At 47.0% G+C, this 20458-nt stretch overlaps 1 protein-coding gene across 1 annotated transcript in view; it reads left to right on the top strand.

Annotated features, from left to right (window-relative positions):
* Positions 1-20212, top strand: part of PGBD5 (piggyBac transposable element derived 5) — a 145587-nt gene extending 125375 nt beyond the window's left edge. The window contains exons 5-7 of the mRNA XM_003410891.4: positions 3890-4087; positions 9922-10027; positions 11746-20212. Of these exons, the coding sequence (XP_003410939.1) occupies positions 3890-4087; positions 9922-10027; positions 11746-11941 (500 nt within the window). The 3' untranslated portion in view covers positions 11942-20212. The remainder of the gene's footprint in view (positions 1-3889; positions 4088-9921; positions 10028-11745) is intronic.
* Positions 20213-20458: the final 246 nt, after the last annotated feature.

Raw genomic sequence — 20458 nt, 5'->3', positions numbered from 1 at the left:
CAGTCTGCTTCAGAAAGGCCACAGCCTTGAAAACCGTATGGAGCATCTACTCTGCACACATGGGGTCACCACAAGTCCGAGTCAATTTGACAGCAACTAATAACAACAAATCTTTATGGAAGTACATCACCAGGCCACCCTTCTGCAGTGCCACGAGGTGGCTTCAAACCGTCAACCTTTTGGTTAATCATCGAGTGCAAACCGTTTGCGCCACCCAGGGACCTACATTTTTGCAAAGATGGGGCAAAACTATCCACAGCTTGGGCAGGAATAGGGCTGTAGAAAAGAATCTGGAGCCGGTCAGGGAGTCCACAGCAAGCTGCATTGCCCTCACTGTGCCCCGACCTGGGGATTCGTATCAAGTCCACTCTGGAGAAACACAGCCACTCTGCTCATCTATGGCAGTGTTTAGAATTACAGACTATTGCTTAGCTTACCCCCAGATTTTCTGATTTCACTGGTCTGCGGTGGTGACACCCCCATCATACAGGTACACTCTTTAAAGCCCCTGTGGGGATTCCAGTGTGCAGCCAGGGTTGAAAAGAGGAGGCGGAGCCAAGGGTCTTGTTCCTCCTAGGGCACACGAAGACCACTTAAGGGAATTCCTACAGTAATCCCTATTTTCATAAAAAGATAGATTCATAAAAACAAAGAGTGCTGCAGGGATTTTCCTTTTATGAATCCCACATATGTAATTAAAAAATCCATATCCTGGTTCATATCATCCTCCACCCCTGTTTTAAAAACATTCTTCATTTTAAAACTAAGACATGAGTAGTTACTGGGTAATCCTGTCAGACTGCTAGGAATGGAGGTGGTATTGGAACCATTGCCCCGTGCGCAGCAGAAGGTCCTCTGCATTTCTAGGGAGGCTCATTCCCTCCCCTGACCCCCGCCCCCCCGCCCCCGGCCAGTGCCCCACACTCACAGCTGCTGAGGAGGATGGATGTCCAGGGTGGCTCAGGGTTAAAGAAATATTGAACAGAAAAGCAATGCATCATATTTCTTTCTTCAAGCTTGGGATAGAGATGCAACGATGAGGAAAGTATACAGATGAAATGTGAAATACATTCAAGTTACTGATGAGGCCATGTCAGTCTTCAGTGAGCTAGGAGACAATAAAGAATGAGGTTATTTCCCAGGGTCTTGGGTCAGACACGCTGCCTCACTGATCCATCCTCCAGGTATTCACACTGAGGAGGCGGGATATGGTGGGGGGAAGGAAACGCTGACCTCTCCCACTGCTCCCTATGGCCGTGCCTGTGGTATGGACTGAGTGGGGAGGGTTCATGAGGAGGGAGAACCTGGGTTGGAATTTAAAGAGGTTTTGGTGGGCTTTTTGTTTTTTAAATGAACTTTATTTTTTAGAACAGTTTTAGATTTACAGAAAAATAGGATTTTGTTCACACTGCTCTGCTTACAATCCCCCCCCGCCCCGCCCCACATTGAATCTGCAGTCTGGAATGCTGAACTCAGGTGCCTTCTTCATGAAGCCTTTTCTGTCCACCCTCACACTGACCTTCATAGTCACAGGCAGAACACTTAGCTTGGTCCATAATTGGTGATTCTTTCCTTCTCTTCCCAAAGAGATGGGGAGCACGCTCCCACACTCTTCTACAGTCTCGTGGTCAGTAAGGTCTTGGTAACGTTGTTGTTGTTAGGTGTCATAGAGTTAATTCCACCTCATACCGGCCCTGTGTACAACAGAATGAAACACTGCCCAGTTCTGTGCCATCCTCATAATCATTGTTATGTTTGGTCCCATTGTTAGAGCCACTGTGTCAGTCCATCTCTTTGAGGGTCTTATTGTCTTTCACTGTCCCTCTGCTTTGCCAAGCATGATGTTCTTCTCCAGGGACTGGTCCCTCCTGATACCATGTCCAAAGTATGTGAGACAAGGTCTCATCATCCTCGCTTCTAAGGAGCATTCTAGCTGTACTTCTTCCAAGACAGATGTGTTCATTCTTCTGGCAGTCCGTGGTATATTCAATATTCTTCGCCAACACCATAATTCAGAGGCATCAATTCTTCTTCATTCCTCTTTATTCATTGTCCAGCTTTCACGTGCATTTGAGGCAATTGAAAATTCCATGGCTTGGGTCAGGCACACCTTAGTCCTCAAAATGACAGCTTTGCTTTTTAACACTTTTAAAGAGGTCTTTTGCAGCAGATTTGCCCAATGCAATATGTTGTCTGATTCCTTGACTGCTGCTTTCGTGAACATTGATTGTAGATGCAAGTAAAATGAAATCTTTGACAACTTCAGTCTTTTCTCAGTTTATCATGATGTTGCTCATTGGTCCAGTTGTGAGGTTTTTTTTCTTTATGTTGATGTGTAATCCATAGTGAAGGCTGTAGTCTTTGATCTTCATCAGTAAGTGCTTCAAGTCCTCTTCACTTTCAGGCAAGCAAGGTTGTGTCATCTGCATAATGCAGGTTGTTAATGAGTCTTCCTGATACCCCATTCTTCTTAATATAGTCCACCTTCTCAGATTATTTGCTCAGCATACAGATTGAATAAGTATAGTGAAAGGATACAACCCTGACACACACTTTTTCTGGTTTTAAGCCATGTAGTATCCCCTTGTTTTTTTCAAACAACTGCTTTTTGGTCTACTTACAGGTTCCACATGTCCTGGAATTCCCATTCCAGGCAATGTTATCCATAATTTGTTATGATCCACAAAGTCGAATGCCTTTGTGTAGACAGTAAAACACAGGTAAACATCTTTCTGGTATTCTCTGCTCTCAGCCAAGATCCATCTGACATCAGCAATGATAACCCTGGTTCCATGTCCTATTGTGAATGTGGCTTGAATTTCCGGCAGTTCCCTGTTGATGTACTACTGCAACCGCTTTTGAATGATCTTCAGCAAAATTTTATTTGCATGTGACATTAATGGTATTCTTTGATAATTTATGCATTCTGTTGGTATCACCTTTCTTTGAAATGGCACAGATAGGACTCTTTTCCAGTCAATTGGCCAGGTAGCTGTCTTCCAAATTTCTTGGCATAGACAAGTGAGCACCTCCAGCACTGCATCTGTTTGTTGAAACGTCTCAATTGGTGTTTTTTAATTCCTGGAGGCTTGTTTTTCTCCAGTGCCTTCTGTGCAGCTTGGGCTTCTTTCAGCACCATTAGTTCTTGATTGAAATGGTTGAATGCCAACCAGTTCTTTTTGATACAGTAACTCTACATATTCCTTCCATCTTCTGTTGATGTTTCCTGTGTCATTTTTAGGATGGCATAACTCAGGCTTAGGAGTCAGACAGACCTAAGTTTAACACCCTTCTTCTCCCAGTTGCGTGAGCCTGAGCAGTACTTGCTGAGCCTCCGTTCCCCTTGTTTGAGACGATAACCCACTGAGTACTGAACTTTTGAGAGGGAGGTGGGGTGAGATAGGATGTGTACGTGCTTAGCACTGTGCATGGCACATAGTGAGTGCTCTCAAAAAGATTGCTACTGTTATTACTGATTCATTACTTCAACAAAACCAGAATCAAACCCACTAGCGTCAAGTTGATTCCAACTCATAGTGACCCTATAGGACAGAGTAGTAGAACTGCCCCATAGGGTTTCCGGTGAGCAGCAGGTGGATTTGAACTACCAACCTTTTGGTTAGCAGCCAAGCTCTTAACCACTGTTTCACCAGGGCCCCAATTACATTATTTAGAGTCCTACATATAAGCTTAAATATATGTTCTTATAGAAGCACCACGGGAAAAAGCAGAGGGATAAAAGTCTTCAAACTTTACAAGTCTTTTCTAGAGGCACTTCTAGCGAGTCTCTCAGACCAGGTAGTCACTGTCCTTTCCCCCCGAACGCCAGGAAGCAGTCGCTGCCCCAGAGGTAGGTATGTTTGGGACTCTGTGTTTCTCTCCCCACCAGAGATTTACTGCTGTGGCCTGCTCAGCTCCAGGAAAAGTGACTGCACAGGCCTGCCTCTGTCCATGCTGGCAAACCCAGCCACCCCCCAGTCCCGGGGACAGTACCGAATCAAGATGAAGGGGAACATGTCTCTGATCTGCTGGTACAACAAGGGACACTTCCGCTTCCTGACCAATGCCTACTCCCCGGTCCAGCAAGGTACTGGTGGGGTGGGGGATGGAGATCTGGCGTGTGTATCAGTGGGGGCCTGGGTAGGCGTGAGCAAGATATCTGATGGAGCAAATGTGAATTCTTACTTAGCTGGGTGGCCCTGTTGTTAGGCTAATCCTGTTGTTCACCACTGTCTATGACTGTGCTGGGTCCTGCTGCTCTTCTAACCCTGAAGTAGAGGGGTTGGCGGTGAAGTGCTTCCTGGCAAAGCAGTGAGCTCTCCCTTCCTCATGGGCCATCAAAGGAGCAATGGTGGTGGCATGTGCAGGTGACTGAGAAGTCTCCTGTTCCTGTGCTCTACGGGCAGTGTAATAATTGGGTACATTTGAATGGCACTTACGTGATCACTTTTTCCTCCAGAATTCTGTGAAAAATCTCTCCTGACAGGAGGGAAAAAAATCAGCCACTCTTATCTTTCAATGTCTTCCTTATAAATTGGTTTTCTAGGTGTTCAGTTCATTTCTTCATTGATTTTCTTTTTGGCAATTTAAAATCCGTTCGTTACAGAGGGATTCATTCAGCAAGTAATTTGTTATATTTAAAGTGTCCTACAGCAAAAACACTATTAAACTGCTGAGAAGGAAACTGAAATGGCAGAAGGGCACTGTACAAAAGATTAACAGTTGCGTAGTGTAGTTGCACAACCCCTTGTGTGCTTTTATGGTAAGATATATTTCTTCATTTTCGAAGGAAGACTGCCAAGGAACTCAATGTTGTGTGTGTGCACACGTGCACGCACACACACGCACGCAGGTGCACCCACACATGCACGTGCACCCACAATGAGTTTAATTATGTTGTTCATTTATCCCCATCTTTTACTCCCCACCTAAATAGCATTGAGAATAAACCTAAATTTTAGCAGGGATTGCAATCAAGCTTTTGAGTCTCATTTCCCCATTGAGGCTTAGAGGGGCAAAGACAGCCGCGCTTGTGAGTGCGAGGGTAAGGGTGAGGCAAGGACAGGTTTGGCATCGGCACTGTGAGCAGAAGGAGGCATTTGGAATTGGACTTCAGCTCTAGAACTTAGGACCCAAGTACAGAAAAAAAGGCTTTTCTCGGGAAGATGTTTGAGAATGGAGGAGGGCAGGAGCTGCTTCCCACACGTTGGTTTTCAGCAATGGCTCTGGAAAGGAGTCCCATAGCAGGACATGGCATCTCTCTGGGCTGTGAGATGAGATAATGAAGAGAAGAGATGCACCAGGAAGGCTGGGAAGAGTGAGTGTATGATTCAGCATGCAAATCTTAAAAGGTCACCCTAACCTTTAAATCAAGGAACATACAAGGATATCTTATTAATATGCTGAAATTTAGTGTCCATTTGTTTTTAATATGGTTACGGTTTTCGTTTCCCAGGTACTCTTAAGTATCTAAGTCCAAAAATTCCAAATCCTAGACTCCTTTGAAAACCTCAAGGACTATGACACACAGCACTGCTCCCCATTGATAGTGAGGCATTCTGCATGCAGCTCCTTCCTTTGAGGACCCTTTCCCTTGTGTCCCACCCCAGCAACCATTCCATGGACAGGGCTTTAGAAAGCACTCCCCGGCCAGGAGGAGCTATGTGGACTACACGGTAAGCAGAGAGCCCGGTGATGGCAGCAAGACTTTCGCCAGGGGAATCTCACCTGGGGAAGGGGAGATGTAACGGTGTAGAGTATTGAGGCTGGGGGTCAGCCACTCCTCCCCACTGGTAGTCCTTTCTCCAGGTCAAAATCCTAGGGTTTGTTTCTTTTTTTTTTTTAATGAAGGGATATGGTTTTCCTTTCAGTCTACTTCGAAAATATGATTTAGAACAAAAAACAAAAACAACTCATACTCCATTCTTTTAGATGTACCAGAATTTCTTTATCCACTCCCCATATTGATGAGCAGTTTTTGCACTATTTTGACTAATGATATAGTGAACATCTTCATACATAACTCCTGGTACATCTTTGATCATCTCGTCAAGGTAGGTATCTAGTAGTGGAATTTCTGGTTCAGAGGGTATGAACATTTTCAATGCCCCTGGGTGGTGCAAACAGTTTTTACTTGACTATTAGCCTAAAAGTTGGCTGTTCACATCCACCCGGTGATCCACTGCTGTACAATTATTGCCAAGAAAACCCTGTGGAGCTCAGTTCTACTCTGTAACACATGGGGTGGCCATGAGTTGGAATCAATTCAAGGTCAATGGGTTTTTTTTTTTTTTGTTATCATTGCAGTAGGTAACGAACCAATTTTCTTCTAGCTTTTTGAACACCGTTACCTTTTATTTATTCTTTTTTTTTTTTGGTAAATTTGTCAGTCTGACAGGTGAAAATGTGAAAAAAATAATAAAATCGTTACGCCCATTGTGAAGTTCAGTGTCTTTATTAGCTAATAAATATGAATACGTTTATTGGCCAATTTTGGTTTTTTTTTTCCATTTTTTGCTTTTGGGGTATTTATTGTTTTTCTCATTAACCTGCTTCAAATATTTTTTTCCCAGTAACAGTCAAGGTTCTGTGTCTGAAAACTGAACGCTAGAGTCTGATGTTTTAAGAAGCTATAATCCAACATATTTTTGTTTGCAGTTTGTCTCTGCATTTGTTTTCCTTTTGTTTTTAATTATGACCCTGGTGGTGCGGTGGTTAAGACCTTGGCTGCCAACCAAAAGGTCAGCAGTTCAAATCCATCAGCCACTCCTTGGAAACCCTATGGGGCAGCTCTACTCTGTCCTGTAGGACTGCTATGGGTAGGAATTGAGTTGACAGCAATGGGTTAGTATTTTTTAACAAAAAGGTTTTTCGTTTCAACGTAGGCAAATCTATTGATCATTCTCTTTGCTGTCATGCTTTAAAAATCCCTCCTCTATCTCAAGCTCAGAGAAATATAACTATTCACCTGGTTGTTTCACTGTGTGAGTTTTTGCTCCTAGCATAATCCACAGAACTTATTTGGGGGCCTGGCATCAGGAGAGCCTCTGCTGTTTTCTTGTTTAATTTTTTTTTTGTTACATGGCAAGGGCTGGTTGACCCCCTGTGCCTGAACCATTCATCAAACAATTCTTCCTTTCCCTACTCATTTTAAACATCACCCAGATGTTAAAATAAAGCCTTGGGTACTCCGAAAACTGCTGCTCAGCTTTATATTCTGTTCATCTATGACCATACGTATTCTTCTTGAAGCTAAGCAGAATTTCCAGTTTTAGAAAATACGTTAGTAGTTAGGAGCATTTCAGGAACTGCCCTCCATCCCTTACTCTAGATCCTGAGAACAGTAAACCTTCTCACAGAGTGTGAGGCTTTTTGAAAGTCAGTGCTGTCACATGTTGAGGGGTGCCCCACTGAGAGCCAAACTCCTTTGCTTTTTCTTCTCAAATCCATTTGAGTCTGTTGCCTCCGCACCAGGGTCTCTACTTATTTAAGGCACAGAGTCAGAGAACTGATGAGAAGGCAAACGCCTGCATGTGAACGTGAGTCAGGAATTGACTCACTCGCTCAGACTCAAACTTGCAGGATGGTGGCACAGCCAGAGAAGGGGTGGACACAGGCTGCTGCTGAGCCATGAAGGCACATGCCACTTGGCAGGGTCCTAGAGACAGGATGGAATGTAGATGTTCCATGGATGGAACGTAAGTTCACACGGAGCCACCAGGGGCTGTGCACGTGTTGGCGTCATCCCCAGTGAGGTAGAGACCACACAGCCCAGGTAACCACTTGTCAGCATTCCCAGTTGTTAAAGCCCTCAGTCTGAAGATGAGGGTGTTGCAGGACTGCTGCCCCCCTTTCACAGCTGGAATTGCGTCTTAAGATCTAAAATATCATGGGTGGGAGATGATGTGGTTTATAAATTGGGGGAAGAGCTCACAGAGGGTGATGTAGATCCAGGATTTGAGCAGCTCAGTAGGTTCTCAAACTATTAAAAATTATGACAGGAAAGAAGGGAAAATAAGATTTAAAGGCAGTTACCTGTGGTTAGGCATTTTGGAACAATGGCAGTCCGTCAGCCAGAGAACTGTTCCAGCAGGCCTGGGGCAAGCCCAGCACAGGCTCTCTGAGACTCTCCAAGAGTCAGAGGTAAGGAGCTCCTTGCAGACTTTCAGGAGCCTTGAGTGGCCTGGTGAATCCTTGGCCTCTGAAGATGGTAACAACTCAGAGCACGTGGCACCGGAGTTCTGGGAGACGGCCCAAAGGGATTGTGGGTTCTCTGTAGGGTGGGCCAGCGGAACCTGGACTGCGTGTCATAGACCAGAGGAGGCTCCAGGTGGAAGTAAGGCGAGTTAGGATGGGGCTGGAGTTCGTGCGTCTGGGCCCAACTGTGACACACAGGCATTGTCCTGGTCTGTCTTTGGGGGTTGCGTGGGTGCTGAGATAGGGGCCAGGGACAGGTGTGCTCAGGAAGGGGACTGGAGAGAGGCCGCCTGTCCTGGGAGGCTGTAGGTTGCCCCCTCCCTGGGGAGGCTGGAGAACATGGGGGTTAGCTAGTTCACCAGGCACGTTAGAAGATCTCTAGGTGGAGGTTGTCCTTAGCAAGTAAATGGTCCAGAACCATCAGTCCAGGAGGCCCCTGGTCTGGTTCTCTGACTCCTGGAGAGTCTCAAAGAGCCTGTGCTAGGCTTACCCCAGGCCTGCTGGAACCAGCTCTCTGGGTAGGGCCCTGGAATCGGAATCCCTCACAAGCTCTGCAGGCATTTCTTTAGTGTGGAATACCACTATTTCTAGAGAAAATAACCAAAAGCAAAAAGAAGTTAAGGCTTCCCTTTTTTTTTTTATTCAGCCTGTGCAAGTGTGAGAGCCCTGGGGTGGAGAAACAGTGGGGAAGGGCAGGCCAGCACGTTGGAGAATTTTATTAAACACGAAAAAAAGTCAAACAATAGAAATTTTTTACTAAAAAAAAAAAAGGGCACTGTGCTTATAATCACTTTATGGTGTAAAACCGGTGTGAAACCTGTTGCCCTCCAGTCAATTCTGACTCTTAGTGAAGGAAGTAAAAATTGAAGGCTGGTCAGAGGAAATAGCATGTAAATCCCAAGCCACATTTAATGCAAATTGTATTTAAAAAGGATCAGTGCCTCCTTCTGTGGCCTTCTGTGTTATCTCTGGAGCCTGGAGCCAGCTGCCTGGGGCAGGTCTTGGAGAGCCGTCTGTTGAGCTTGGGCAGCTAGGCCCTGAGGGTGATTGATCCCTCGCTGCTGCCCACCCCCTGTTGGTGGGATTGAGTCATCTTGCAGTGATATTAACGGTGCCCCCGGAACGCATTCCCATTTGTATTTAGTGGAGGAAAAGGGGATTAATACATGAGCCTGTCAGGTGTAGTGTGAGGCTCCCAGGAGCCCTGTGAAGCTTGACAGGAGGACTGGAGCGGGCTGGGGGAAGGGAGGAGTCTAGGGGAGGGAGAAAGCAGCCTCCTGGTCAACCCAGCTTCCAGGTCCACCCTCCACCCTAATGGGGATGACTCCATCATACTCCCTGACCTCTGCCTCAATTTTCTCTTCGTCCCAGTCCTCCTCAGAACCTGGTTGGGGGGTCAGGGAGCCTGCATGAGAGGGAAGAGGGATTCCTGTGTCTCCCGTTTTGCACTCTCATGACCCAGGGCGGGTGGAGTACACACCACCTTTGGGCTTGCCTTTGCCTAGGACCACCTGTGTCTCTGCCAGGCGCCCTTTGCATTCCTCTAACTTGAATAGTTCTCTCAACTCTTTTGAAGCATTTAGTCACTGCGTCTGATTGTTCTTGGTCTCCACCTCCCTTCCTCTTCTTCCTCCTCTGCTGGCTATTTTAAGTCAGTCAGGGCAGCCAGGGTGCTGGTCTTTGGAGGCGGCAGTAGAGAGGGAATTTACATTCTCTTTCCTGCAGGGGTGATCATCAAGAGGAAGAGTGGCGAGATCCCCTGCCCCTTGGCCGTGGAGGCATTTGCCGCTCACCTGAGCTACATCTGCAAATATGACGACAAATACAGCAAGTAAGTGAGTGCAGCACCTCAAGTCTGCAAAAGCGGTCCTTGTCACACCGCCATAGAAGAGATGAACTGGTAGATGATCGGTAGGATGGAAATATCAAAGCCCTAGAGATGCAACCCTGACCTGTCATCCTGGGTTCTGCCCTGTGCACCCTGTCCACCTCCCTCACCTCTGAAGCCTCTGTCCAGGGTCCCTGACTCCGCACTGTCCTCCTCAGAATCCCCTTCCCTCCCATGTGTCCAAATCAAGTCAGCTCCATCCGAATCTTTGCAAAGCCTTCCCAGTTCTTCTAGCCCAGACAGCTTTCTGCCTTATCCACTTAGCATCCGCCCTGCATATTTCTACAGAGTCCTTGATTTTCTAAGACTGGGTACTTTGGGTTTTCTCATATGGATTCCCCTTAAATAAGATTATTTATCATCAATATGGAAACCCTGGTGGCGTAGTAGTTAAGTGCTACGGCTGCTAACCAAGAGGTCAGCAGTTCAAATCCTCTGTGTGCTCCTTGGAAACTCTATGGGGCATTTCTAACTCTGTTCTGTAGGGTCGCTATGAGTCCGAATCAACTCGATGACAGTGGGTTGGGTATCATCAATATACACATGGCAGAGTACACACGTGACCTAGGCAGCACACATGCCATATGTACATGCATGTACCCACAGTGCTGCCACCTGGCTGAGTGCCATGATACCCATGACAAGAGCTCAGAAATGATCGCCACGGAACATTTCTGTGACTACTAAGTCACTAGGATTGGGCCTGATGGCTTAGAACCTGGCAGGAAGTGGGACAACTCTTCAGCCTTCTTTGAGGGTAACCTACTTTTTCTGGGCATTTCTATTGCAGGGAGGGAAAAGAAGGATCTGGCTCTTTGGCAGGGCCCTGGTGTCGCAGTGGATAAGTGTTTCACTGCTAACCAAAAGGTCAGCAGTTTGAATCCAACAGCTGCTACTTGGAAACCCTATGGGGCAGTTCTGCTCTGTCCTGTAGGGTTGCTGTGTGTCAGAATCGACTCCACTGCAATGGGTTTAGTTTTTTCCGGCTCTTTGGAAATCTCATCTTAGGTGTGAGAGGTAGCCCCACTCCTTAGGGATTCATTTAGCATGTCTTTATTGAATACCTTGTAAGCCCCATGAGGCTATTACAACAAAATGTGCATTTATTTAATAAGCATGTGTTGGTATTAAGGGTGCTGATATTTGCATCGAAAATATAATCCAGTGAGCCCTAAGCTGGGCTACTTAAGGTGTGCCTCCATGTCAGAGCATCAGGGAAGGCTCCACCGAGGCTGTGACATCGGGAGGTGGGAGTGGTGAAGAGAGTAGACTCAGGATAGAGGCAGCACCATCTTGGAGGCCTGGAGCTGAGGGAAAACACAGCCATTGGGAGCTGGGAGCCGTTAAGCATGAACAGAACACAGCATTTGAGAAGGGAGCAGCACCCTGGGAGGGTCCTGCTGGCTCCAGGGCTGCAAGCCATGCTTCAGGAGACCTGGCACCTGACTTCAGTATCTCCCACAGCGACCCACCTTTTCCCACCTTATTTTTGATAGGAAATATTTTCTACTTTTTGTATCTTGTGACAAAGCCAGCTTGCTGTGCCCTGAGCCCCCTCCGTGCATGGAGAGATTCCATAGCGTTTTGCTGGCCATGGTGAAACCCCCTGGGTACCCGTGAGTCACCTGGGCCAACCTTTCTTATTCTCCCTGTCCTTCTAGGTATTTCATTTCCCATAAACCAAACAAGACCTGGCAGCAGGTGTTCTGGTTTGCCATCAGCATTGCCATCAACAACGCCTACATCCTGTACAAAATGTCTGACGCCTACCACGTGAAGAGGTACAGCCGGGCACAGTTTGGGGAGAGACTGGTCAAAGAGCTGCTGGGCTTGGAGGACACCTCGCCATCCCACTGATGCCTGGGCTCACCTCAGGGCTTCGGTGAGGGACCAAATCAAGGGAAGGTGAGAGGAGGGAGAGAGCCTGCTGTTCTGACCCGCCCCAGCAGAGACGCCAGAGGGAAGCTGTGAGGCCTCTGTGGGCGGGACAGGTAATTCGCCTGAAGGAGTGGCTGCTTGTCTTGGTTTCCACTCAAATAAGAGCATGTCCTCTGTGAAGCTGCCCCCACCGCATTGTCAGCGCTCTACATGGACTTGAATGCCAGTCATTGCTATGTCAGTCGTGTCTGTTCAGCAGGGCATGATACCCGCGTGACCCCATTCAAGCCTGGCAGGGAGCATCATCTCAGCAGAGCTGGCTTGGGAGGGTGTCTTGCCAGCAATGGCTCCACGGGTAGGCTGAGCTATAGCACACTCTGGTGGAAAATACCTGCGTTGTAAAATGTAAAGGAATTTGGAACATGATTCCATTTCACGATGTGTCAAGAGGTGACAGGGAAGCAGCAGAGATTTGACTTTCATCCTTAAAGTTGTTCAAAGGTGTATAAGAGACCAGAGGGCTTCCGAACATTTACCTGGTGGCAGCCAGCTTAGAGTAGGTCTCTCAGAAGAAGAACAGATTGGATGCCGTTAAAAGGAAGTGATGGAATGGGTTGCAGTTGCCCGTTCTAATTAATCAGTGAGGCATCCCTGCTCATCTCTGAGCCAGCTTGGCTGGTGTGATGGGGAGAAAGGAAAATGCCAACATCACTTGCAGTGAAGTGTGATGCTATTTTTTCTTATTTTTAAATATATCTTCAGGTTATTTTCTTACTGTTGCTTAAAATCTCATGTAAAGGAAAACGTCACCCTTCTTTTCCCTTCCCTCGTCTCCTTCCCTTACCACAGTCATGGCAACTTACATAATCACCATTCTGTGACTGTACCGGGGCCAAAGAGGGCATTTGCTTTGGAGTGGCACTTTCCCCAAGGACCACAGGGAGCCTTGTGGGCCTTGAGCATGGTCACAGAGGTTATCATTGGCAGGATTACTTGTTTTGAACAACAACGACGCTGAAGCAACAAGCGTTCACTATGGATGGCTGCTGGCTAGTTTCTTCCCCTTCATGTGTAGTAACCCTGGCACCAACACCCTTCTCAAAGCTGCCCCTCAGAAAGGTGTGGCTGGCATTGGCAAAGCCTAAAGTGGGTATATGCAAGCCTTGCTTCGATCTGACATGAAGCCAGAGGGCTTTGCTCCCCGCACTATTGAAAGGACTATGGAGAAGCAGCTGAGAATAAGGGCACCAGTTTGTTTCCTAAAAGATCAGGGTCTCTTTCTGAACCAAGGTACGTGTGTCTACGTGGGAACCTCAGGGCCAGAGTGGTCTCCTGGCCCGATTATCCCCACAGGCAAGGAACAAGTAATTTCTGGAATTTCACAGCCCCCCTTCCACCCAAGTTTATGTAACCACCTCATTTTTACAAATGCAAAACCTATTCTACTCAGGCTTTGGGATGCTTTTCCTTGTTCAGACTCAGTTAAGTGTTGCTGGCAGCATGCTCCTGAACTCCATATTGTTTCTGTATTCCAGATTGTTGATCGCTAACCTTGCCCTTTGGTTTTAATTCAATGCCACGGATTGTAGGCCACATTGGAAATTGTGTTTCAGAACACCTTTGCCGTGTCCTTTAATTGGATTGAAAGCACTTTTATCACATGGAGAAATATATTTTTAATTTGTTATGCTTTTCTACAAGGTCCACTCTTTCTGAGTTTAATGTGTTTCCAACACTTAGGAAGATTCTAATGAAAGGTGATAAATTTTCTTTTCTGTCCAAAAAATTGAAATAAAAATAAAAGTCTATTTAGATGGTGATTCTTTGTTAAGATGTTAATTTGTTTCAAAGGTCAGGGACCAAAATATGGGCTCCTAAGACTTGATGCCTTGTTATATAATCTAGTATATATGCTCTTAACTGTGCTTAGTATCATGAATCACTGAGCAGTTTAAAAGAGAAGCTCAGTTAAGTTTTGACCAAAAAATACATATATTTATGATGTAGTTCTATGAGTACAGTTATATTTGAGGTGCCTGTGCCATTTGGAGACCGCACTGTGCCTGCCTTCTGATGTGGTGGTTTTTCTCGTGTCTTCTAACTTGTATCGTATGTCACTCCAAGTTAACATGACAAGGGGCAGTTGGGAAGGTATTGTGGGTGACATCGAATTACCAAGTAATTAGAGGGTAATTATGCCACTTTAGTGCTGGGTTCTTAAAATGGTGACTACCTGTTTTCTGATAAATGATTGGAGAAGACAGCGGCTCAGCTAGGAACCTAGTGGAGGTTGTGGTAGCCACTCCAGTCCTCACAAGGCCTGTTATTGATTAAGGAGAATTTCTCTTCTCCTCCCAGAAGAAGGGCAAAGGGGCATGTAGCACTGGGAATTGGGAAAATCTTTGGGGAATGGGCCTTATAGATGTGATTTATAGTGATTTTAAGAATTGCTGTAGTTAAAATACAGCTGGATCCAGTATCCCTGGGCTTGACAGCCACCAGTTGGCATTTGAATTGGCTGATTTAATAGTTGGCTGTTACTGGTGACCAGGAAAGGACCAGTGGGTGGTTCTCATGAGAGGGGATCCAGCACAGCCCTGGGCAGAGGGCAGGAGGCAGGTGGCCATCTGCATCCTATAGCCAAAGAGGTCCCTTCTCTGCTCAGGTCCTGCCACCGTAATGAATGAAGGCCCGTTGAGATGCTGCCTACATGGTCCTGAAAAGAAAGACCGAATAATGAGCTTCCCAACCCTCATGCAAAACAAAACAACAACAAAAGCTTCTAAGCTTCTTCAAAGAGAATCTCTGTTAACTCACACCCGATGCAGGTGAAACTCACGCAATTTAGGTTGTAGTCTCAGGACTGTGTTTGTATTTGGAATCAGGTAAGGTAAATTCTTAGGAGGATTTAACCCGAATGAATGACTTTCTGTTTGTATAGGCTGCTGTCTTTACCATGCTCCATCTTTGACTTGCATTGTCTCTTTTCCCCATCCTCTGCTCGCCAAAGAGCCTCAGTTTTGAACAGTGTCTTACTGTGTCAGTGGAACGTTATGTTAGGGTCATATTTCAAAGCTGAAGCGAGTCAAGTAGGAGAATCTTGGTGTCTGGGTCACTCTGGGCAAAGACACCCAGCTTATTGACTAAATTAGATCAGACCCGACCACCAAAATTGAATTAGTTCTGCAGCTGTGGAAGCAGCAAGGAGAACACAGACTCATGGACAGGGATTGGAAGGTTCTAAACCCTCATGTGTAGCCTGTATATAGCCTGTGCTCTGCTGTTAGCCATGAGAGCCCAACCTCCACATCAACAGGCAAGGGAGTCTCCCAGCCACCAGGTGTGAGGGCGGGAAGGGTTGTGGTTAGGCAGATACTCCATTACTAGTGAGGGATAGGAGAAGTTGCAGCTCCTTAGGATCCATCTGTTCTTCTGCAGTCTGCGCTTAAGGCCAGAAAACATCTCCTCACAGTTCCTGGAGCAATTGGGATGAGAGCAATTTGTGGCACCCAGATGGGGGAGGGGAGAAGACAGCACTGGGTGCCCTGCTCACCTCCTCACCCTGCAGTGCCACCACACTCACTTTCCACAGGGTGGGCATCATGCTAGGAGAGCATAGCAGTGGCAGCAAGTCTGGTGCAGAGCTTTTCCCTTGAACGTCTCCTCTAATCTCCACAATGACTCCTGGAAGGTCAGTGTGCTGCCATCATCCCTGGTTTACAGGTGGGGACATGCAAGCTTGGGGTGGTTACACAGCTTGCCCAGGTAAGCCAGCTAGCTGAGGGGAACCGAGTCTCAAGCAGGCTGACCTGAGGCTGCAGGCACGTGCTGACCCTGTGTACACAGCTACCCAGGCCCATTCCAAAGGCTGTGCATTTGAGCCCTGGTTTATTTAATGCCTTCACAGGGTATTCCCTCTTTCTGGAGCCTTTATAGAAAGGAACTCACGGTCTCTCTTGACCCCAAATATTGCACAGTAACTGTAGTGCCAGTGTCCCTGTCCTAGACAGAGGAGGTGCTATTTGATCCAGCAATAATGAAACCAAAGTTTGCCGGGTAGTGAGCCACACACCCTGGACAGTAAGCAGTTTGTGGAGGACACCTGGGCATCCTGGCCTGCGCTAGACTCCGAGCAGTCAGCCTGCTTTCCTCTCCTAGACACCCAACTGCATGGACCGGGGGTGGGGGTAGAGGGTGTCTCCTGAACCCCGCAAAGGCTGAGGCCCAGCTACGAAACCATTGTGACAAAGTCCCTGAGGTCAGCTGCCTCCCAGGTAATGGCTCAGAGTGACCATACCTCTATCATTCCAAGATCCAATTCTTTTCTCAAGTCTCAGCCCACTCACAGCTCGTTGTTTGTGGTTCGATTCCTCTACATCAGGTAAGGACTCATCAGAAGTCTTGGATGACGAAAGCTATAGCCTTCTGTAGCCAGGGTACAAGCAGAAAGGAAGTTCCCAGGAAGATAGCAAAGTAGATTACAGGGAAAGTGCCCCCGCCCCTTTCCTGTATGGCTGTGGCCTGCTGGGAAGAGCTCTGCCTTCGGCGAAGACCCTGAGTCAAGGTGGCCTGGGTTGTCTTCCTCAAGTACTTTTTCTCTTTATTAGGAAATTGCTATGACTTCATTATTTAATCCAGGTACAAAATCAACACTTAAAGCTTTTCTATAAAGCATTAGCAGAAAGTGAGAGTACAGTACCTGCATTCTGCCGGTGCTGCTGACTCTTGTCCTGGAACAAGAGCAGCCACCCAGCTACCCAGTGGGCTCCACACGTTTAACTGTATGTGTGCCCTTCCCTGCGTGTGTGTGCATGCGTGTGCATGCGTGTGCACACATGCGTGAGCCCTCCCGAATACGTGGTCCACTTCCCCTTTCTCCGTGATCCTGGCACAGTGTCCTGGATCTGACCCAGCTCAGCCTTGCACTCTGCTGGAATCAACTTACGCACCTTTCCGTGCCTCATAGGGTAAAGTGTATTTATGCTTTGATGTATAGCCGTTTTTAGGCCTTTTTTCAAGAAGTGGTTTATATAAGATGTTTGGTTTGTACATTCTCATCTTCACTAGCTGGTTTACATACAGATAAAGTTCTCAGGTTTGAGTTTTTAAAGTTACTTGGTAGTTTGTGCACGTCTGGAGAGGAAGACAGAGTAAGCAGAGGGAGGCCCTCCGAAGGCTCGAGGGAGTGCGGAGGTGATGGGGAAGGGGTGAAGCCCCACAGCTCCCTCAGGCAGAGGGGCTTCTTGGCCAAGATGGGAACAAGGAGGGAAGGGCGATGCCCAATCCCTTCTGTTCCCTCCCCCAGTGGTACACCCTGGCAGCTCTCCTTCCTTTTTGGTGTCTCTCTTCAGTCTTTCGATCACTCTCTAATTCATTCTTTTGGCAAATCTTTATTAGAACTGAACTATAATAAAAAAAATCATCCATGTGTACTGAGCATTTATGTATCAGTCTTGGTTGTAGTCTCATTACACAGTTATTTCATTTAATCCTCAGCATAGCCTGTGAGCTAAGCGCCGTCATCACCCCCTTTGCAAATGGGGAAAGTGATGTTTCAAGAGCCATGGGCCACCCCGCTAGGAAGTAGTGGAGCCGGCTTCAAACCTCAGCCCTGGGCTCCGGAGCCTATTCACTCTCAGCCTTGGCAGCTCAGGGTGAACCCCTTGTGCCAGGCCTTGTGCCAAGAGCTAGACACCTGTCAAAATGTAGACTACGGTCTGTGCCCTCAAGAGCACCATGATCTAAGCATGTGGAGGGCACAAAAAAAGGCACAAAGGGGGCTGACACCTAGCCAGAGGGAACCCAGGGTGGGGAGGCAGCAGTGTCCCTGCCTGCCACACAGACACCTTCTGAAATGTTGGAGCACTTCACCCTGCGGGCACTGAAAGCACCTGGAGTAGTGTTCCCTAAAAGATAGTCTAAAGGCTAAAACTGGAGGCTCTGGGTGGTGCAAATGATTAACACATTCAGCTGCTAACTAAAAGGTTGGAGGTTCAAGTCCACCCAGAGACACTTTGGAAGAAAGGCCTGGTGATCTACTTCTGAAAAACCAGCCATTGACAACCCTGTGGAGCACAGTTCTCCTCTGACACACAAGGGGTTGCCATGAGTCGGAATCCACTTGACAGCAGCAGGTAAAGAGCGGAATTAGACTGCCTTGACCAGGTGCAGGCCACGTCGACCACTGCCCTCAGAGTAAATTACACGTAGGTGTGTTTGGAAAACATGGCACTGGAAATGAACTACAAGGAAAAAAGTGGCCCCAGCTCTCAAGGAGCCCATAACAAAGCTAAAAGAAAGTTTATCTCATAAAAACTAACTTGCAGTTATCAACTTTTAATTTCTTTTCATTTCCCCAGTGGCTTGTGTATGGTTCTGCTTTCTCCAAAGCGGTTTGCTGCAACCTCTCTGCATGGGTCTACGTGAGGGCTTGTTTGTCATCAGTCAGCATCTCCTGTCTGCCTCTCTCCACTAAGAAAGCTACAGCTTTGGCAAACGCAGTGATAGGAAAAGATCATTAATTGGCAGATGAAATTTTAGTTTTTTAATGGGCCCTTTCCCTAGACTCTGTTATCTTTTCCTAAATTCATCTATCTTCAGACTTGAGCACGTCCTCCCAGTGTGTGCACCCAGCAAGCCTGAACAGGGCAAGGAAAGGACAGGATGGGTTCTATTACTTCAGTAGGTTAGAGAGAGGGACCCAGGACAACGGGATACATTTTTATATTTATTCTATCAATTGTATCTTCTTGAAGAAGTCATTATTCGAATCTCCTGATCTGCCGCAATCTAGATTGGTTGCCCTGTAGTTACTGTTGTCAGTTGGTGTTGAGTCGATTCCAACTCATGGCACCCCCTTGCATGCCGAGTAGAACTGTGCTCCATAGGGTTTTCAAAGCTGTCACCTTTTCGGAAGCGGATTGACAGGCCTGTTTTCTGAGACACCTGTGTGTGGGTTTGAACCACTAACCTTTTGGCTATTAGTCGAGTGCTTAACTCTTTGCACCACCCAGGGACTCTTAATGGAATATATTTTTTAGGTGTCACTAAGATCTGGAGTTGTGGAATTTTTTTTTTTTGGAGACTTTTTTGTCACTTGTATCATCTCAAGATAACATAATGCTGTGGGTATAACCTTTTAAAAGATTGTCACCTTATGAGCGTCAGTAGAAGGAGAGTGCCCAAAGTGAGACGTGTGCTGCTAGGTTCTGCCCTTATCAGACCACGTGTCCAGTGCTGGCTCCCACCCTGTAACAAGAGGGCCCAGGAGGGTGAGCGCGGTGGGTCCAGACAGAAACTAGAGGATAGGAGGAACAGTTGGAAAAGACTGGAGGTGACCAGTGTGCCGAAGCAATGACTCAAGCCAGAATGTATCCTTTGTCTTTGGTTTCTTGCTTCCTGTTGGGGATAATCAGCTGTAATCTGAGTGCCTCCAAGGGCGGGACTGGGGCGGAGGGTGCACATCACTGGGAGGCAGCTGTCCACTCAGTGGGGAAAGCAGTCTTCACTGAATGCACTGCCCAGCACTGGAAGAGGACAGCGCGCACAAAGCAGTGAACGCTCTGTCACTAAACACTGTGTCACTAAACACGCTCACCAGGGCAGGCTAACCCTGTGGGGAGGCCATGGAGGGCACTCTCACCAGGGCAGGAGGTGGGCCTAGCTCTAGTCTTTGGGGCTGGGCAGGACACCATGCTGGCACCTTTGATCGTAACTATGGAAGAGCAGAAGGGAGCCGAGAAGCAAAGCCCCCAGGGTTCTGGGTGGATGCTAATTGGGATGAAGGAGAAACCAAAACAACTCACACAGACTGGCTCTTCTGAGGCTGCCCTGCCCTCCCAGCTGCTTACCTCCTCCATGTCCCTTAGGGGGCACCCACACTCACTCTGCGTTCAGAGGCAGCAGCCACCAGGGCTACGGAAAACTGTGTCCGAGAATCTGGGCAGATTGTTTTTTAGTTTGAGATTTTTATTTCCACTATTAAATGATACTGATTTTTCCTTGTTTTCCCTTCCAGTTTTCAGTTAAGAATCTGTAGGAGACATTTTTTAGTCTTACTAGGAACAGCTCGCATGCAGCCCCTGGGGGCCATCACCTAACTACAGCCAGATGGGCGAGGTAACGCACACCTTTGGGGTGAAGACTTTGATTTTACACGAAGGCACGCTTGCAATAAAGTTTTACAAATTTTGTATACCATGAACGAAATTTGGAGTTCTAAAATGTGAAGCGTGGCAAAAAAAAAAAAAAAAAAATTCTGACCTCGTCACGTGGTGTCAATTTCTTCAACAAAGTTTACAGTCAGCAACTTTGAAATACAGTCAAATATATTACTATTTGCTTCTCTACAGTGTTTTTTTTTTTTTTTTTCTGGGGGGGTGAGGGGAGTAATGAGGGAGGAAAGATCTGATAAAAGAAATTCATAAAAGCATCACGGGACCTGTCACCAGAAGTGAATAATTGGTTTGGCTTGGTTTGGGTTTGCCCTAGTGACCA

Source organism: Loxodonta africana, chromosome 25 (assembly GCF_030014295.1).
Source record: "Loxodonta africana isolate mLoxAfr1 chromosome 25, mLoxAfr1.hap2, whole genome shotgun sequence".
Classification (NCBI taxonomy): Eukaryota; Metazoa; Chordata; class Mammalia; order Proboscidea; family Elephantidae; genus Loxodonta; species Loxodonta africana.
The sequence above is the reverse complement of the archived record's forward strand: the minus strand, read 5'-3'. Positions and strand labels throughout refer to the sequence as shown.